General features: G+C 40.6%; 1 protein-coding gene across 1 annotated transcript in view; it reads right to left on the bottom strand.

Moving 5' to 3' along the window:
* The window catches only part of AFG2A (AFG2 AAA ATPase homolog A), a 200,819-nt gene that overhangs the window by 152,348 nt on the left and 26,644 nt on the right, over positions 1 to 21,827 (bottom strand). Inside the window, 4 exon segments of the mRNA XM_065634960.1 lie at positions 525 to 604; positions 1,026 to 1,079; positions 12,553 to 12,762; positions 20,863 to 21,017. Coding sequence (XP_065491032.1) covers positions 525 to 604; positions 1,026 to 1,079; positions 12,553 to 12,762; positions 20,863 to 21,017 — 499 coding nt within the window.

The following is a 21,827-nucleotide window of genomic DNA, read 5'->3' as shown; positions in this document are numbered from 1 at the left end:
ACACATGAAAGGATATAAGTGTTCCCCAATCTTTTCGTGAAGCTTTTCCCCTGTCTGGTGAAATGCTTAAATGTAAGCATTTAGGTATAAATGGTAAGCATTTAGGCATAAGGTAAGTTTAGGCATATGAGTAGTCTCCTTGGAAAATCCAATATTATATAGCATATGATCATATTATTTGCTTGATGAAGACATTATTCTAGGCCAGTGCAACAATCCTGGGTAAATAAAGGAGTCAGTTACTGGAAATAAATGCAAGCTAAAACCACAGAAAAGATCCAAAGGGCATGAGAATCAGCAGAATCCTTCCTATCAATGAAACGAGAAAGGAGGAACTCCATCAGCTTTCCTGTTGGTGCCAAGTTGAGAACGCTTAGGTAGAAGTCACAAATTCAACGCTTCTGCATGTGGAGTAAATATATTTAATAAAATAATTATAGAAAGGTAATATACTTGTAATTGCACAAAGTAAGAGTAATTTATCAGAAAATAACATCTGTGATTTTTGTGACACGATTACTTACTTTCCCCTTTCAACTGCCAAGGCATCTATTTCATCAAAGAAAAGGATTGAAGGAGACACCGCTCTGGCTTTCCGAAAGATCTAGAAAAACAGCAATGACACACTCAATTTTAAAGAATGGAAAAATTTTACAGAATGCTATCAGCCCCTGCACACCTCAAAAACTACAGAGCGTCACAGAACAGACATAAGCCTTGTGGCCTTTTTTTTTTTTTTTAATAATAAAAACCCCACATCTTTTAGAAGTTATTCATGATACTGCAAAATGCAGGCCTATACCGAAAGCTGCTACTGGATCCCACATTTGACGTGCATTACTAGGCTGGGGCAGGAAAAAACGAAACAACACAAAATATCCATTCTGCTTTTTTTCTTTTCTTTTTTAAACTTAAACCAGAAGAAGGTTTTTTTTAAAGTTTAAAGGTAGCCTTGTAAGCAGAGAAGAATGTGAATGCCAAGAAAGCTTAACATATAACATTATGTATGGTTTGCCCTTTCTCACCTCTCTCACTGCTCGTTCAGACTCACCAACATATTTATTCATCAGCTCAGGTCCCTGCAAAATTTAAAACAAAAAAGTTTTAAAAGCATATTACATTTGCATATGAAATGACTGAGACAACTTGCCTGTGATACATTACTGATGCTCTTTTACAAAGAATTTTTATTATTTGTCACTTGCAAGTCTCATGTGTGTATTTTTAGACTTATCTTCTACCTGTATCAAGTTTTTCTCCATTTGTTATAGCACTGTGCATGCATGTAACTATGCATGTAGGTTAGTCCTCTTATCATAATACTTCCCTGGTACTCCCATGAGAAACAGAATTCACCAAAAAAATAAACACTTTGGGGTTCTTAAAATTTATTGGCTCAACTACAGCAACAAGAGGGCTGCAAATCAGCCCCAAAGCATTTGCTTGCACTCAACGTGCATCCTGTGTAGCCTAGCACCAAAACAGTGACTTAAACCAATGTTTAACAGCACTTCTTCGAATTTGACGGCTTGCAGGTCCAGAAAGAAGCAGCTGCCACAGCAGCACACCTGAAACCCATCCATGAGGCACTCCCTGCCCAGCGAGAAAGCTGTTCAGTGTCTGAGCTCATCCACATTCCTTCTCCCCTCTGCCAAGCAGCACCACCAGTGCCAGCTGCTGCGGGGCCTGGTTATACTCACAGCCCTGTCCACCAGGAACGGCCCGGGGACCATGGGGTCAACACTCGAGTCTTCAACAAGTACTTACAATTATGAAAAGTAAAACAGTGGCAAATTCTCAGAGCATTTTCGGTTCTGCCATATCCTGCAGGACAGGCCGCTTAAATAATCCTTCCTAATGGGACTAAGATCCTCCTGGGATTGGTAACGACTCATCAACTTCAGCCTGGTTTGCATCAACATTGACCTGCGGCCACGACCAACAATTATCCCCTGCCCTGAATTAAAATAGTGGGTTAAATCTATTTTCCAGGGAACAGGTGTCCTCATAATTTCACCAGCAGAAACTACATCCTTCTTCACAGTCAGAAAAGTGACAACCCTCCTCTGCTTCACAGCTGCGAATACCTTCAGGTAGTGCTCAGCTCAGGGCAGTGGGGCAGCTTTAAACCCTGGGTATGCAAGAAATAACATTGCGTGGCAGACACACTTTTCTACATTAGCAGTGATAGCGCTTCCGTGACAGCTGCTCTTTGAACAGGACCGTCTGGACTTTGTACCCAGATTGGTAGAACACTGATTCATTACTCTAAAAAGAAACCACGCTGGTTTTTGCAGTCTCCCCTCTCCACACTGATTTTCACTCTTGCAACAACAGTTAAAGCACTGACTTGATCTTGACACCGGCACCACTGGAAAAAACCTGTGCATATGTATGGGGAAGAACGTATACTCTAAAAAGGGAAGCACAAGTTATCTGGTATCAGCAAAGCATCCAGACCATGCCACTATTTTTGTTTATTTATTTATTTTCAAAGAGTTGTCCATTACACAAAGAACCAGGTGAGACGGTCCAGTAGCCAGACCTGTTGTAGTGCACAGGTAAAACCAGCTGCGTGAGGGCTGGAAGAAGAGTACCATGTGCCTTGCTGGTAGGAAACTGAAATGATACAATTAGCATTGCTTCCTTTCATCAACATCCCCCCCTTAAAACAACTGCTGCAGTAGCTAAAGTTAAAACATCACCTGCGGGCTTTCAACAACTTCAATATTTGAGTCTGTTGGGTACCTGGGCAGAAACTGAATTACCCAGACACATAACTGATGAAGAACACAGGAAAGAGAGAAGGAAAAAACAAGGTGAGAGAAATACAAAGCCTTTTCCTACTATTCACTGTGGCCACTGAAGGTGAGGAGCACGCAGCAGTCTGTGCAGAACAGGCCTGTGGCTCAAAGACAGGATCCAGCTGCTCCGGGCCCTTGCCATTCATCACATCCAGCGCAGATGAGGAATCCGATAGCGTGGGCCTAACAAACCCTTAAGGAACGAGCACCGTCTTCTTTCTGTCTAGCTTTTTCTTAAACCGAGTTGATACACTGAGAAACGTCTGCAGATTCTACCCACAATTATAGATTTCTTTTACTAACTTCTTCTCGGAGCCTGTGGACCTTCTCTTTCACGCCCTTCTTCTCACAAGTAATCTTTATTCACATCTGCATTCTCATGGAAGCCAACATCACACACATCAATGCCAACTCCTCTAGCACGACACTACATCAAATAGCCTGACATGTTATTTTCTTTTGTCTGAGCAAAAAAAAAATACTTAAACCCCAAACTACTGTCTTTGAGCTTTAAGGTACAATGTAATTTCAGATGCTTGGAGATTTATTTTTAATTAAGCATTAAACTATGATCAAGGCAACATCAAAGCAATAAATACTGTTTTAAATGTTTCCAAAGAGAATTATTTTGAGTTCAGGGTTTTGCTGTAAGCTTTGACACGAAGTTTTTCTCCATTTTTCCCGTCATTAATTAGCAACTCCACGTGAAAGACTGCTATGAATTAATGACCTGTGCCTCTTCATGAAGATTTTCATGGAAGTTGACTTGAAGCTCTCCTAGTTCACCACTCATGAGCAATACCAAAACTACCAATCACAACCACAGCTTTTATTGCAAGCAGCTTGTAACTCTTATTATATATGGCAGTATAGGAAAAGACTCCAAAGTAAGAGAAAGATCACACAGAACAGGAGGAACTAGTATACATTTCATCACATGCAAACACTTAAAACCACAACACAAAAACTAGAAATGTTCAAAGAAGCTGGATGTAGAAACTGGATTGAGTTGCTCTGGTCTGTGCTGAACCTCTGCCTTACCCTGTCTGGACACGGGCTGTCCTTCAGCTGACACTGGTGGCAGCTCTTTTGAAAAACACATCTGAATGACAAGCAGTCTACAGGCCACCACAGAGTCACCTGCTGACAGCTGACACGGTTTCCAATTTTCCACAAATCTCACCTTCTCTTTTTAAGAAGTTTGCTTTTAAGTTGGAGGCCACTCAAGAAATACCAGGAAATGTGTGTGTGGGGGGGGTGTTATTATTTTTCAATGCTTTTCTAATGCTTTAAAAATCAAGTTACATGGACCTGACTTAGTCAGCAAGTTGACATTTTTTGAAACCTCATTTTTGGCCCAGAGGTGAGCAAAATGATTCCTTTAAAAGCTGTTCACAACTGTTGATATCCTGACCACGAGGTGCTAGTAACAAATGGTTCCAGTTAATGATGCATCGCTCTGTTCTCTTCTGCAACAAGCAATCTTCCATATGAAGGGACGTGAAGAAATACAACCTGTTCCTTCTGGTCATTTGCACAGTGACTCCAAAACCAGCAAAACATTTGGAGGATGAAATTGGCAGAAGTAGTTGTAGCTCAGCCTTGCATATAAGCCTACCGTTTGTGAGCTACAATCCAGGCTAATAGTATAAAATCTGCCAATTCAGGTCCACTGTATACTGCGGAGTTTTATTTATTCAGTCTCAAAGCAGAGATAGTTTCCAGGTATGCCCCGGTTAAAGACTATCCCATTCTTGTTTACATGATACATTCCCCATGTATCATGAAACCTTCCAATTGTTTATGGTCTGGATTGGGCGTGGATTTCTCTCTTATGCTGGGGTTTTTTTTTAAACACAAAAAAGTGAGAAGAAAATTCCTTAGATTTAAAATATTATCCAAATAAACTCTTTAAAGATTAACTGCACAAAAGATAAAATTCCTGTATACAGGCTGCAACTTGAGATAATCTTATGTACACATGGTTATGATAGAAGTTCTCAAAGTGTTTTTAAACTGCAAGAGAAACATCTGGTACCCCTGAAGTTAAAGAGTATCAGTAATTTTTCCAAGCAGTGCTTAAAACCACTTGTGGATTTTTTCTGCCTGAAAATACCGGGCAAGCAACTTCCAACTAATAGGAAAGTTAGTCGGTGACTTCCCTCTATAATTTTTTTTTTTTTTTACTGTTTTGACAATCAGCTAAGTTATGCATTTATGCTTGTTGAGCCAGATGGATATGGCTCCAGATTTCTTCAGCATACAGCTCTGTCTACTCTCTTCAAAATACTGCCATAACCCCACATGCAAGTTCTGGGCTCTCTGACACAGATGCACTAAACTGTGTCAACCACAGAGTACAATTCATTTTTTTTTTTTAAATCAAGTTATTTAGAAAATTTACATGACATCCTACAGATTACTCTTTCTATATATCTAGTGCACAATTTCTTCTTTGCCATGTTCGAAGTAGAAATAAGACATTAAAATATCAGTCATAATTAATATCTAATTTAAAATTAAGTACTTAGAAGCTGAGCGCTGCACTCTGAATCTCGGAAAAAAAAAAGGAAAAAAGACAGGGGGTGCCAAAATTAGTTTTCGGCTGTTCAAAATGTGTACCTAAGGCAATGTTCACTGCCCACACTCAGACATCTGCATTTGAGTCAGTCATTTGCTCTGATTTGGACAGACAGACATCTACCTCATGGACGCAATCCACCTCACTCTGCTGTGCTAATTTCTCATCGGACTGCACAAGGACGGTACACAGCCAGCTCGGAGCCAAGCCTGACCCCATCCCAACCAATACATCTTTCATGGAGTTAAAACTACAATTTTGGCTTCCTTTTCCTTTTTTTTTTTTTTTTTTTAAATTTCTTTCCAGTTCTATGACAATGCATGTGAGATGATCTACTATCACAACATTAACTGATTCGGAAGAGACTCAGAATGCCGCATCCCTGGAGACATCCCAGGCCAGGCTGGATGGGGCTCTGAGCAACCTGATCTAGTTGAAGATGGCCCTGCTCATTGCAGGGGGCTTGGACAGATCACCTTTCAAGGTCCCTTCCAACCCAAACATGCGATTAGTTACTTAGCCTTTTGATACTGTAATCTCAACGGCAAAACGCCATCCCATCCCACCACGATCAAATCAAAGCAACATACCACTCAGGCCAGCTGTAGGAAAGAGAGTTAACTAGATAAACAGTGAGAGTTCCTTTATTTTAACAGTAAGCCCACTCCTAATGCAAAGGTTGTACATGTGTGATTTTGTAATTGGTTACGCTACACAGAGAAATATTTGCTTAGAAAATGCATTATACTTGCTTATTAAGAATAAAGCCTACTTCCTCTCCTTCAACTGTTTAATAATTTAACCTGCATCATTCCCAGCTTCTCTGCCGATGTAAACCCCAGGCTGAGCACCATGCACCATTTTAACCACTTCCTCTCCCTCTGCTCTGCATTCCAGAAGACCTTAAAAACTTGTTGACACCTGTCTGATGTTTTAAAAACTTATATTTCAACAGGTGCTTGTGGGCTCCAAAGTATCAAAGGGAGTAAGCTGGCAAAAAATTGCCATCCTCAATCCTTGCAGTGAAATTGCTAAAAGCAGCAAAAGGAAACTGCAAAGGCAAATATAATATACGTTTTTCTTTATTGGCACGCCTCAGAATTCACTTGTTTGCCATTTGCCTTGACGAGCAAACTTTAATGACAATCTTTTAAGGCTTCTTTACACAATACAGAAGCCAGTATTTGTAGTGTGGCATGTGAACTGACCAGAAACATGGAATTAAGTTCACTGCATGCAACAGTGCCTCCAGAGAGGGCCTTCGGCTGCCACCCAAATCCACCAGAATTTTGCATGCTCAAGAGGTGCTGTGGCAGCACGGGCTCCGCAGTATCAAGTTGGAGGCAAAATTCCATCGCAGCAGAGTTGAAGCAGATCTAAAAGTAACCCCTCTCGCTCACCAACCGTGTCCACAGAGAAGTCCCTTTGCAAGTCATTCCCATTTATCCTGGATTTTCAGCACCCACTACTGTTCACTACCACGTTTAGCTGCCGGTTAAAATGCTGCCGCCCGCTGCTCTGCCTGGGACCAGGCTTGGCACCCTCAGGGCACTATCGATGTGGGATCAAAAAATCACACGGCAAAAAGACACAAAATCAGCCATCCGCACTGCAAACCCTATTTGGCTGCTGACACTTCACCCCTCCAGCAACACCCCATTCCGCAACTGCTACTTTTACCGTATCCTGATTGCTGACAAATCCTTGGTAACTTGAAGAGAAAGAGGAAAAATAAGTGCTAATAAAAATCAATCTTGCAAAGTTATTGAGAAAGGACAAGGAAACAGAGACAGGGGATCATCTTTGAATCACTGTTTGCCTGCACACTCACTTTTGGGAAGCTTATGGTAAGAATGGATGAGTAAAACCTGAAGATAGCTGCAGGATTAAATGAGTTCATTAAAGTATCTCAAATTGTTATCCCTTGCAAAAAATGTTCAACAAAAAATTTTCAAATACAGTTAGTTTCACTATCTGCTAATTAACTAGCAAGTTACTGTAAGTGTGTTACTATGGATCTTTTGGGAAGTTTTATCAAATGTTTGCAGAGTTTCTCATAAAACCACAGTACTGCTTCATTTTCATTTAAAACGTTTCACTTAGCTAGTCACAGTCATGCAGCTTTCTTATTTCATGCTTCTGCTCACTGAAATCCCCATCAGAAGGCTAAACTGTCTCCCCAAAATTCAGTGACAGTTCTTCACAAAGAAAAGCAGCTGGCCTTTCCAAGCCTCATTAATCTGTTTGAGCTGCCACAGTCAAGAGCTGAAGGGAAAAGGAAACTTCAATTGGAAAATATTTTGACGTAATTGACTCAGATGACAAACTAAGCTTAAGCACGTCAAGCACGGGAAGAGGTACAAAAGCATCGACAGGGTGATACGAGAAGTTAAATCAAGGCAAGGTGAAGTCAGAGCTCTGAGAACAGTGTATATTTTTGTAATTACTGCCAACCGAAAAAAAAAGAAAATATTCCTTCAGCCCAAGCTCTTAAGTAACAGCAAATAAAGTGTCCAGAATGTTTTCTAACCTTTTTTTTCCTCACCATAGTTGGAGCTCCTAACCAGTGCAAATAATATTTCAGAGCAGTACAGTACACATCATCTGTACCATTTGTTTGCTCAGTGTTAACGTCCTTAAACACCATCATGAGTGGGTTTGGGGTTTGTTGGTTTTGTTTGTTTTTAAATATTGCTTCATCATGTTTACAACAATTAGTGTGTCTCGTCTGAATTCCAGGGGGTTTAAACTTTTGCAGATCTAAATTTTCTGAAAATCTAAGGTGGTTTTTGTCACTATCAGTAACTGAGTTTTTGCCTTAGTTTTCGTTTTAAACAGACAAATACTACAAGCAGTAAGGAGCAAGACTAAAGCGATGCTTCCAAAACCATTACAAGCACATAGAAACTACACCATTTTTCTTGTTATTTATTTTGTAAACTCAGATAACCTGTTTGTTGGACAGAAAACGGAACTACAAGTCCCCTGTTGACATTACCCTGAGCAAAAGCCTCCTGAAATTAGCAGAAAGTGTCACTCTGGTTTTAGTGAGCTGACTAAGTAGAAGGTAACGCAACATAGATGCCATCAACAACCTACATCCCCTCTAGTGTGCAGCATCCTGGGCTCATGGGCAACTCATGGCGCAGAAGGATTTTCCATTCCCCGCGGCGCTTATGGGGGTCAGCTAAGGAATGTACTGGGACTGGGTGATGGAGTTTGGCTGGGCAGGTGCTGCGGTGGTGGCTGCCAGCCTGACAACATAAAAGCCAACTTTTGTGTTCATTTTGAAATCAGTTAAAAACAAAACAGCACATTTTTTTATTTGATAGTAAAGTTAATTACCTAAATACCATAACAATAAAAGAAAAAAATCCACAGAGATTCTCTATGAATTGCTTCCCAGAAAAAAAAAAAAAACACAAAAACCACAGAAAATCTGTGAAGAAAAGTAATATGCATTAGATTTTTAGCACAACACAAAGACACAGTGGTCCAATCAACCTGTATCTCAAAAAAGCAGCCAAGCTGACCCTAAGTGCAGGAACTGTCAAAACAGTAGAGAGAGATACCCACCACATAAACAGTCAAAAGAGAGGAAAAAAAGCCCCACACATAAATACTACAGTGACAAAAAGTTTCATTTTCTTCTAGTTCAATTTCAGAAGATGATGGCATCTAAAACAAAAATGTCACAGAGACTCTTGTATATAATAGAGATGTCACTAGCCTGGCAGAAGCTGAAAACTATATCTCCCATATTTTTAATATTTATAGGTCCAATATCTGTATACAATTTTATATTCCCATTAGTAAAACAAATGCATAAAATACACTTCAGAAAATAATTACAAGTTTTGGGGTGAACACAAAGGAGTGTGAAAAAGTACAAAAGTGCATAGAAGGCTGACCAAAATAAGAATTCAGCTATTTCAAAAACTATTGATAAGTCAAAACTGATGTTCAGTCCTGAAGAATGAAAAAAATTACCCTAATTCATTCCTTCACACAGTCTTGTATTCACTTGTATCCATAACTGCAAAACACTGAAAACTCTCCAAGAAGTTGAGAACAATTCAGTGGTCTTTTTGTAACACAGATTTGCAGGGAATGGAGGGGAATAATCAAGATGACCACTAAAATCCTGAAAAGCTTCAGTGCTACAAGAGATTTAGAAAAAGGGGTAGAGGAAGGGAGCAAGAAGAGCCATCCCCGGAAAGTAGTTGACAGCATCCTCCCCAATAAATTTAGTAGATATATTGTATAAGAGACAAAGAAGGAGAGTCAAGTGAAGGAATAAAAATAAACAATTCCACTTAGGAATTACATGCAAGATTGCTTTGTAAAACAAACAAACCAACTGCTTTTCTCTGGAAAAGCAAAAGGTCACCAATCTGGGTGAAAATATAGCTATAAAAAGTTTTGGCCAAATATCAAAGAGCAGGTTTACAAAAGGGCCACATTCATTGGAACACTAACCATTCAAACTTCACAATAGATCTCAGGAGAGAACAGGATGCAACGTCAAATATCTGTTATCGTATTATTTTCTTCAGCTTCTCTGCCCAGAAATTACTCCTAGACTTTGCCCATCTTCCAAACCTCATTAGAGACGAGTCAGACGTGGGCTGGAGGCTGCGCCGTTTTGACCAGGCTTCACGCAGCATTATGACAACCAGCCATGCGCAAGACACACGGAAACGTCACATTTTAAAAGATCGCACGGAACCCAGCTGAAGTACCTCATTTAACAGAGCCAGCTGTCCAAACTGCACGGACACATCTGGACAAACAGTGCAAAGCCTTCCTGGGGCGATACCTGTTGCAGCCGAGCAGGACAGCCAACTTAGACAAGCAGAGTACGTTCAGCACTTCTTGAGAGAGTTGGACTTGCTGTGCCCAAGTATCTTAAATGTAGCGTGCAGACATAATAGGTCCATCTTTCAGAAAATCGCTGGACCAAGTAAACACTGCATGTAACGTACTCAGTTTCCTCTCCGGTTTCAGACACAGGAGACAGACAGCATCCAGCAGCTGTGCCTCCTGCCTGCAGTCTGCTCTTGAGAAGGACCCAAGAACCTGAGCCACCCGAATTATCCTGAAAGAGTACACGTATCCTACAGGCTGTACAGCAGACACTTTTCATCAAGATTACTTGACTTGGGGCAGGAGAGACTGGAAGGAAAATGCAAGTCTGAAAAGTTAATTATCAAGAAACACGCTTCCATTTCAAAAAGCCTGATATCAGTTCCAGGAGAGATATTTGAGTCATAACGTAGAGAACAGGAAAATTAATAGGACTATAAGTAAAAAAAAAAAGCCTTCTCAAAAAAAAAAAATCATATTAATCTACTTCGGATTTATTGAAGGAACACATGCACTGGAAATTAATTCATGCCTGTTGTGCTTTAAGAAGTGCCACAGACAATGATGTTTAACACATTCAGCACATGATGGATGTTGCCTTTTCTGTCCAGGAAGCAAATGTGGAGTCAGAGAAAGTGGGCTATGCTCCCTTCCTGGAGTCAACATATCCAAGGCTGGACATGCTCCAGAGATGTGCCGCTTGAAACATCTGGACATTTGAATATTAGACCAGTTCCAGGTCAAGGGATTTAAACCGACAGGAAATAAAAGGCAGTTTCCTCGAACCAGCCACTTCTGCTGCAGCTTGTCAATGACAGAGGGGTGCAAGCTCCACCATGAAGAAATGCTGCATTCCTGTACAAAAGCATTTCATACCAGTGCAGCTTCAGATACCTCCTATTCCACATAAACCTATTCCATTTGCACAATTAACTGCATTAGTAACAATGCCTGATGTAGCTATGACTGATGAATACAGCATAGTGACAACATTTATTTTTAGCTGGTTTTTTGTTTCAGTTTGGCTTTTTGTGGTTTTTGGTTGTTTTTTTGTTTTGTTTTTCCAGATTGCTACCTTTTTTCTCCACTCTCTCAGGCATCAGTGCTTTGGGCGAGACAAAGAGGAATGTTCTCTTCTAAGTAGCACAGGATGAAAAAGTTACCAGTAACTCTGGAGTACAAAGAGCTTCTTTATGGAAGAGGCAGTACAAGGCAGTGTTTCTTAAGGGCTGAGGTTTCCGAGGCTGCTCTCGTCGATGTGACCGTGACCCGGAGGCCTGTCTGTAACCCCGGGAAGCACCAGCGAGGACGGGCTGCTGGCCTCGGGGTCAGCGGGACGGGCTCTGCTCCCAGGCATGACGGATCCTGAGCCACGGTGTCTCTGGAAGGACCGGCAGAGGAGGAAGCTGTGCAGAAACTCACAACACAGGCGGCTTTGTGAGCAGAGGGATGGTCAACAGACTAGAGGACGTGATCTTACTGCTGAGAAGGAGATACTTTTAAAATACTTAAACAAATGTTTTTTCTTGCACTTCATTAACATTCTGACACAGCTGCGAGAATACCCCATGTGGAATCACTCTGCTTTTTTTTCCTTCCTATGCGTTGAAGCTCGGGTTTATTATTAAATAACTTCCATTCATGCGTTTTCCATATGACCCACGCTAATCAATTACACTGATTCATAGGCAATGAAATCCAAAATTTTTCTCTACTTAAAGTGTTCCATAATGCTGAGAGAATATCCCACTTATCCAAGAGTACTCCAGATATAACTGATTTTGCAAACTTTCTAAAAAACTGATGAAGTGGAACGATTTCCCCTGAAAAAAGGCAAATAGGGCAAGAAAGATCTGTAATGAAACATGAACAGTAAGATACAGAAAGTGACTTTGCTGAGGAATGAAAAGGAATGCAAAAGATGAGATATTATTTCCATGCAAGCAATTATTATAGTAAAAAGAGCTATCCACTACCCAGAGTTGTATTTCATTTATACTGCTTTAAGAATTTTATGGTTTCCACTTTTAAAAATATTTTAAATAATACCATTAATTAAGATGTCACTACATAGCTTGCCCACCCATCCAACATATAATTTCTGTGCTTTGATAAATTAAACAATACATTTTTTAAAAGCATACAAAAAACCCCACAAACCTTACTCAATATTTAAAAGGTGTTTGCTGTAGCATATATAACTATCAGGAACACTAAGAGCCACTGGGTTTTAGCACTGGAAATTGGTAAGCTATCAATAATTATGTAGGAGTTAAGGAAATGTAAGACTAAACGGCCTACCTTGACTGCCAAGAAGTTGAGGCCACTTTCATGAGCCAAAGCCTTTGCTATCATTGTTTTTGAGCACCCAGGAGGTCCGTAGAGCAGCACACCTTTTGGAGGCTGAATCCCCATTCGGATGAAGGAGTCGGGATGTTTGAGAGGCCATTCAACCGCCTGCTTCAATTTCAGCTTCACATCTTCTAGTCCTCCTATGTCTGACCAAGACACCTGCAAAGCAGACCATTTTGCTGAATTCAGACAACAAAGCAAAACTATTAAAAAAAAGAAAACACAACAAAAATGCTCTTTAGAGTACCTACTGATTATTTCATGAAGCTGTTTTTCATTAGTCACTTTTTCAGAAAGCATTTTAAACAAGAAACACTAATGAAGTCACATGAGTAAGGGAGATTAGACTCGCTTTATACTGGAGGATGTAGGTAAAATATTTTCTATCTACTTCAAAGATCAGTAACAAAATATAGAACAATAGCAATAAAATGACATCATGATCATACAGGCAGCAACACTTTGTGTGATCACCAGCAAATTCACAACTCAGATCTCTTGTTTTTTAATGTGACGCTGATGCAGAATTTGTACATTACTTCAGTGTCTTCCCTGCAGGAAAGGACTGTATGAGTTCTAGTTGGTTTTATTTAGAGCTGCAGAGCAAGGCCCTGATCCCAGCTGTATAATCCCACTAAGCTGAACAGGAACAAGCATTAGAAGTTTCGGAGATTCCTATACTCACCAACACTATCAGTCCCATATGGGACTGGGCACCAGGCATTTGACTAGAAATTTAAAAATAAGCAATCCTCCAAACAGACAAGTATCTACAGAAAAGAAGAACTACACACAACAAAGAAACACTCAAACCCAACTGCAGTTAAATTTGCTCTGCTGAAACCACAAGACAGGCTTGTCAGACATACACTGGGACAGAACTAATACATCCCACCCAAAACAGGAGACTGACCTAAAACCTGCTCCTCCTCTCTCCTCGTTGCTGTTAACAAGCCTGAGACTTTTCCCCACATCCCCTGGCCTGTTCTTTGTCCTGTCACCATCCATTCCTGTCCACTTCAAATATTAAACATGTCAAGACGCACCTAAATCAAATGATCTTCTCTCTTAAAACACTCTTCCAAAAATTTACTAGACATAAATCACCTTCAGCTCTGGAAAGTCAGCTGCACTTGAAGGGCAAGCAGAGTATCACTAAGAGGCAACGTATCGCCTTTTCTCCTGACTTTGAAAACTGGTGTCACTGCTGGCTTGTCCCTATTGTTATTTTCCTGATACCAGTACACAGAGTGGAAACCACGAGCAGAAAGTCCCCAAACAAGGCAATTCGGTCCACTACCGACGTGGAAGACAAAGAGGATTCAGAAGTGATGCAAGCACTTTTGTGTAAGTCCAAGCAAATTGCAAACCAAATAAAACTTCTCCTCGATTGTCTTTCACATAGAAGAAAATGACAAAGACAGTGGAGAGCAAACACCAAAGGTCAACACACATGGATCAACCTCTCTGAGTATTTTTAAAGGCTAACTGGAAAGCAAGGAGCTGCCCATCTGTTGCCCGCAGAACATCTCTTTTACACCAGGAATACATCACAGCAACACTAGAAAAACACAGAACCCTTTCTCTTTCTTAGTGGCCAGCAGCTTCTGGTTCTCAAATAATTACTTTATAAGCCTAGGGAAGTATGAAATATGTCAGGCTGACCACCGCTCTGTACCAAGAGGGACCTGAGGACAGAGGGATCTGCCAAAGGCAGAATTCCCTTATGGAAAAAAAGAAAAAAAGAAAAAAAGAAGAGGGGAAGAGGGGAAAACAAGGAAGAAAAAAAACAAACCTGTGGAAGGGAAGAGGGAAAAAGGAGCACGAATTCCTATCACCCAGCTTTGAGCCAGGCACCTTGGGCTGCAGACACAGGAAGGATGGAGGGAGAGAGGGGAAGGGGACAGACACCTTGGCAGAGCGGTTCAGCTGCAGTGCGACTGCTTCACAAGTCAGACGGGGCTTCGCACCCAGTTTCTCCCTTTCATTTAGAGGTGAAATGACTCATCTGGGCACCTCACTTAAGTGCCTGAAGTTAGGAAGAATCCTCCCCGTCCACTTGAGTTTTCACAAGAGACAGAAATCTACCTGCAGAGTTTTAATCGCCATAAAGCAAACATACATGTTTTTAAAAAGCGATGACGTGTCAGATACCTCACCTGCTTATTGCCACTGTTCCACACATGCAAAACAGCTCTTTTAACTCAAATTTCATGGCTGAGTAACATAATTAAGCTCAGAACAGTTAATCCTAATCTTCTCTGACTTCAAAAGTTTGTATTTCTGAGTCATATCTGAAATGGTGTCAGTGTTTTAAAATAATTTTTAAAAATATACATTACCTATCCCTCCAACCCTTATACTACCTAGCAGCTCTGTCGACTGCACAGAACTAAATCTCAGCACTTTTAAACAAGTGGATGGTTTTCTTAGGGAGGACAACACAAAAAATAAGCTTGTTCTCTTTTTCACTATCAATCCTGCTAAAGCATGGACTAATCATTTCTATCATAATGTCTTTCTAGCCAGACAAAGATTTTGACAAACATGAAAGAAGAATGTCTTTAAATGAATTAAGCCATCAGGAATTCTCGATAACTTTCAGCAACAGCAGGCAAAATCCATTAGTGGTACTTTGCATGCAAGCAAAAAGCCAAAGAGAAAACAGCAAAATGTTAATTTTGCCCTCCTGCAAATCTTCAGACTACTTCACAGGTCTTCTGAGGCATCATTCAAATGATTTTTCAGACGTGCCATGTGTCATTTAACATCAACACAAGCAATAGATTGTACAGAAAAGGTGAAGTAGGGCGACCTTATACGAAGGTTCCTTTCAGTGATCTCAAGACTTATTTTGATTTTGGTTACATTTAAAACCAGGAAGGGGAGAAAAGGGAAACAGCTGGGTCAGGACATACAAGCAAGTCCACTAAACGTGAGCTTGCCTGTTGTGAGTTAAAAAAAAGTAAACAGTTAAACAGTCAAAAATTTATTTAACTTATTGTGAATTTCTATAACACAAGGTGTGGATTTCAAGCAGAAATGGTATTAAAAGCAAAAATAGCTGATAAAACACTACCTTCACATTCTGGTCAAGTCCTTAAAAAACTTTTTTTTTTCTCATTTCAAAGAGCTAGAGGTAAGTAGGGAAAAAAAAGAAAAACAACAACAATAACAAAAAACCCCACAAACACAAAAAACAAATCACACAGCCCACCAACAATAAAACACTTAGAAGTCAGAATTAATTTAGATTCATACAAGCTTGGAAGAGCTAGGTGGATTGCTTTTGCACACACATCCTCAGTGACTTCCCAACTGCAATGAACCCAAATTCTAGCACGCACATGAGGACAGCGACACTTCTTTACCTGCGCACCAACTCAAAGGTCCTGCAACACAAGCAATGAAGTGTGATATTCTGTCACCGTGGAAATCATTTTAAAGATTAACCTCGGGGCCGAGCTTACACATACCAATACATTGCTCTGTTACAGTGTGTAAGACACCAAGATTTCATTATTGCCATAATCTTTAGCTCTCCCCAGGTCAACAGAGCTTAGAATACAACGCAGAACAGCAACTCCTCAGAGGCTGTTAAGCAGCAGCAATAAAGAAATAAAACAGACATGCAAAGGATGTCTCATCCAGAACCTTCTGGCTGCAAAGACACAAATCTGAGTGTTAAATTACAGTAAAGGTAATGAAACAGGCAAGCAAAACCCATAGCACTCCACAAAAATTTCAGAAAGACCCATAGGAGAGGGAGGAACAGCAACTACAGTGCAACTCTCCAAAGAACAGAAGTATTAACTTCCTGATTTATAATGTGCATCCCCTCTCTCCCAAATCCCTGTTGCAAAAAAAAAAAAAAAAAAAAAAAAAAAAAAAAAAAAAAAGGCAGCCTTCTAAAAATGCTGTAACACAGCAAAGTTCAAGAAAGATTCTGTAAAAACAGAAAACAAGATGCTGCATGGAACCGGGCAGGCGTGTATTTTGTATTCGCCTTGGTCACGGGCAGTGTGCATGGCAGCCTGGCCACCCATGGAAGGATGAAGGAATACAGAAAAGGGGAACACACACACAAAGCCCATGGTCGCACCTCTGCCTCCAACAGCTCCTCCTGCACACAACCTCACCTCAACCTCACTTCGTTTTGGCTGTTTTCCCCGCCACTGATTTTGAATATGCTTGGAGTAAGAAAAGAGCTCAAGATACGTCAGTGTCAAAACCCCTAATAACCAGCTTGTCATAGAGCACTTTTCAGAAGCAGACTGCGAAGCCTTCTATAAAACTTACCAAATATCCTCAGATACCAAGAAGTGACTTGCTCAAGTCCATCCGAACACCTCACTTCTAATATACCCACTTGCTCTTCAGCTACTACCCCAAGTATACCTAGAACAAGAGGCTATTCCAGGCTTTAAATAAGACAGAAGACTGCAGAGCAATTTAGCCTAGTAGCCTTCTAAATAGCCAGGCAGCTAATGCTCAATTCTAGGACCTAAAAAGCAAAAACTGATTTGAAACGCAAATTTTCTTCACAGCCTACTCAAAAGTTCCGCAGATTTTACAGAACAAGTTCTGTGTTGACAAAACAATTTGGAGTTCATGACAAAACAAGTAATCACTTCCATTCAGTATGAGAGGTGATACCAGCTTAAAAAAAAAAAAAAAAAAGAGCCCATAAATGGGAAAGTTGTCATGACTATAAAGGGAAGGAGCACTTCAACAAAATTCATTTACTTGTGGCTTTAGTTAGAAGTTATTTTGAGCACTTCTCATTCAATTGACACACGGCTGCTGCAAAGCAGTGAAATATATTAAAAAAAATATATCTGAAAATGGTGTGGATGGAACTTTTGGGCTAAGGGAGCTCCCAAGTGAATAACGTATCTGCAACAAACAGCAAAGAAGCAGATTTATTAATGTAGTTCAGACGTCTGTCTTCTCTTTGGGGAAAAAAAAAATCTCATAGCTGATCATTTATTATACGTTTGAAGTTATTTTTAGAGAAGATTTTTTAGATTATAGTGTTAAGATCAGACTTCAAAACACAAAGGAATGTAACCCCTGATTTTCTAAGAAATTGACCCACACAGTTAACTGTCTAGCTGCATATCTTATGGGGCAAGGACAGCAGGGGAAGAAAGGCTTATCCTTACAGAGAGAAAGTATCTGGAGATTAATCAATATAGGATGATTTCATAAAATACTATGCACATAGATACGTTAACCAGGAAAAACTAAACACAACAAGTTTTAGGTTTCTTGAAGACAGCTGGATTCCTCTCTCATCCATGTTTTCTTTTTCTTTTCTGTTTCCCCCACACCCAGCTATGATTTTTATAGCTTGATAATAATGCAACAAAAGGTGTAAGGAAGGCAGTTTCTGTTGGTACAAATTACTGCAGAGCACGTAGGTAACATGTCCCAGTATGACATGGCCAACATGCAACTAAGTGTTGGACCAGGAAGTGACCCAAGTTCATGGAGTGAAAGCACTGCACTGAAAAGAGGGATAAATCAGTAAAGCAAAAGAACTTATTATAGAAATTAGGACTATTAGCATCAGTTCTGTGGCAAGCAAGTAACTTTAAGGTTTCCTCACAGGTGTTGCAGGAGTAGACATTCAAGCATAACAATATTAAACAGCAATAGGACACAGCATCATCGACACAAGATGATGCAACTAATTAATGGCTCTGCAGTTGCATTCATTTGGCTTCTTAGATACCTGATTTACTACTGAAACGAAGTACTTCAACATCAAATTAGTTGCAAATGTTAGTGTAATCGAACACACAGCTTCAACCAGAGCAGTTAAATACATAACTTTAATCAGTGAAGCAAAAAATGAGCCTGTGAAATTAGATTAAGGCATACCTAAAAATCATTACTAGAAGCATGCAATATAAAATGTTTCATATACTTGTTAAAAAAAAGGTATCCAAGGAATTAGAAGATGCATTATATCTTCAGCTGCAATCTGTGTTCCAAACAACAAGTCAACCATGTAAATTCTCTGGACAACAGTACATTAAATGCTAATTGACTGGCACTCAGACACTAACAATCAGGTGAGAATAAGACATACTTATTTACTAATAAATAGCAAACTACGCTACCCTAAGTTTAGTAACAAATAGACTTTTTTTTTTTAATTTCACGTGTGCATGTCTACAAACCACACGGTGGCCAATTTTTTTAAAATTGCTACACCATGCTAAAATAAATGAATGAGTTTCAGACATTTACAAAGGTTCCCACATCACCTCCCAAGCCCCCAACAATCAGCCCTGACGAGGGAGCTGCAGCCTGGATTCCTGTTGCTTCCTTCCCCTGCGCTGCCATCTCCACCACCCAGCTGCAGCATAACCAAGTTCCTTCAACCAACCCATGGACTTGAGCTGACTTAGAGCACTTCCCCCCCTCAAACACAAATGGCAATGAAGCAGTTAGCCTCGAGGGTGGTGGTGGTGTTACAGGGCTGGATTTACACCACGGTGACTTTCACGGACACCTGTGTCAGTATTTCCAGATATTCAGACTGCTTCTGGCATGCACAGGTACCTTTGGTTTGGTAGGCTGGTAGTTCTTGCCGCCCTAAATAATGGTTAAACTGAATTCCAGTACATCCTTTGGTAGGTGATGTGGGAAGACACAAAATCTGTTGCACCCGGTACTTTAGTTTCCATTTTAAACTCACCCCAGGCACTAAGCAGATGGCTTGAAATTTACCCTACATCTTCACTGACTATGCATTATTTTGTAAAAACGCAGGTCCTGTCAGCATGAAAGGAAACTGAACTGTGTTGTTACCTTCCTCCAGTAAAGGAATAAATTTCAGTAGTATTGCAGTGACTCAGCTGGTGTTTAACAAACAGAAACAAGTGACAATCAAGGAAGCCACTGGCAGGATGCTTTAGAGGACAACAGGAGCCTGAGTGGTAGGTTGACTTGGATTCTGAATGGATTTCCTGCAGTAGCTGGAGACCACATTTCTACCTGTCTTTATCGTACTGTTTGGCTGCACCCCATCTAGCTCCAAATGGGCTGGTATGTCTAAAAGACATAGCACAGCGATAATGATGTGAGCCCAAGAGCCAGCAGCACAATAAGGAGAGAATCAGTAGCTCTGGTTCCCGGCAGAACTAATTAGCCCGTGCAGATATTGATGCCACTACGCCATTTCCAGGAAAAGTTGTCCAGGGCCAGCCCAGGCATTTCCACCCAGCACTTCACTGCACAGCGTGGACTCTTTAACAAGCCGAGTGTGATATCCGAGCTGGCTGTGTGCAGCATCCTGTTCGCAGATTTTATTTCCCATTCCTATAGTTTGGGAATAAGGGTCTACAGTTCTGCAATCAAATTCCCAGATGACTCATCTTCATGCAACGAGATGTAAATGTTTTCTTCTAGGGCTGGGAGAGCTGCTGAGAAACATCAGCAGAACAGCTCGCAGGCTCAAGATTTAGTAAGATTAAATAAGACATTTTCTTTTGCTCAATCTTCCTAAACCAGATCAGAGTCATCTTAAACAAGATCAGTTCCCCAGTCCAATTAATGTTGTGTCTGCTATCAAACTACTATAATACAATACTGAGAGAGCAGTCAGTGGGTGGGGTAAAGGTGAACCTGTCATCGCCAATAGAACTGTTCATGTAATGACAGCCCCAGGTGGGCAACTGCTTGGCAGCGATAACCCACCTACAGTATCTAATTCTGCCCTCTGTTAAAACCATGTAATGTCAGTGAAGACATTCAGGTCACAGCAGTATGAACTGCATGTAGAATTAAGTCAGCTGCTTTACACGAAATCACAGAAATCAATCTTTTCACAGCTTTTTTTCAATACACTTCAGCTACAAATGCTAAAAGCTGGTATCTGCTTAAGTTCGTGTCTGCTTTACAAAAGGCTCCAGCTTGCACGGCTATTCAGGATCTGCTCTGAGCAGACATCTGAAGCTCCATGCTCCATTAATCCGCTCAGGACATAAAACTACAGATCAGGAGATATGCTCTTGCACTAACAACTTTTCCTAAGGCATTAGGAAATTAAGTTCCTGTAAATGGGTCTTCAAAATTATAATTAAGCAAACAAATATGGAAACAAAAAGATGATACAGGACATTTATTGGCAACCTGAGGCTTCCACTTCACAAAATGACTCTCTTTTGGCAGGGCATTTCAATGCCTAACCACAACTTTTAATGCGGCTCTAACAGCGTTGCTAGAGTATTGCAAAAAATAACTTACTTTTGGCACATCAACTGCCACCTCCCTCATGGCGCTGGGCCTGACATCCCGCATCCCCTGCAGGAAATCATTGAAGGCAATCGTCACTGACCCGGCCACCTCTGCGTCTAACGGGTTACGGCGCTTCCCCAGTGCTCTCCGCAATGCGTACAAACCTATTACAAATGAAATAAACAAACAAAAATATGCAGACTTCCTCCAGGTTCTCACAAACATAAAAAGTACATCACACAAGCACACGGCAGCACTGGAAAGGAAATGATGTACAAACAAATGTCTCCATGCCAGGCCTTGGCTAGGTCAAAGAACACGCAAGACACTTCTGATGAGAGAACAAGAAAAAGTGGATTTCATTACCACAGACAGAATGTAAACTAAATCTCTTCCAAAAGACAAAATGAAACAGCCTTGCCTCTCTGTTGCCAGAGATGAAGCTAACTGGGCAAACTCCAAATGTCCACACATCAAGATGAACACCTTTCTAAACCACAGAGGGAAGAGGGGTAACAAATATTTAAGGCAAGTCTTATGTGACCTGATTCTGCAACCTTGCCCATTCCTCTATTAATAGGACAGTGTTATCCAAGCTGCTCTTAAAAACAAACTGATGAGATTTATCTTACCTTCATTGGAATGCTATTTTGCTATCTGTTAAGATGGCAAATACCTATAGTTTTCTTGATATTCAAAAACCATACTCTGCAACATTCAATAGCTCTTTTTTCCCCTTCAGTGATCACTTTTGGCTTTTACCTTCTCCATAGTTCGGCCAAATCACTCACATCCAATACCTATAAATCCTGATACTAATTCCCAGCTTCTCCCTAAAATTCAGTCCTTCAAAAGCCGCTCAGGTCCCACCCAGTCGCACATCAGTACCTCAATACTCCCCTGGCAGGACCAAGCAGCGCTGTCTGCAGCTCCCAGGCATTCCCCCAGCACAGCAACTGTGTAAGATGCCCAGA

The sequence above is a fragment of the Caloenas nicobarica genome, chromosome 4, assembly GCF_036013445.1.
Source record: "Caloenas nicobarica isolate bCalNic1 chromosome 4, bCalNic1.hap1, whole genome shotgun sequence".
Lineage (NCBI taxonomy): Eukaryota > Metazoa > Chordata > Aves > Columbiformes > Columbidae > Caloenas > Caloenas nicobarica.
Note: the sequence above shows the minus strand (reverse complement) of the source record. Positions and strands in the feature narration are given on the sequence as shown.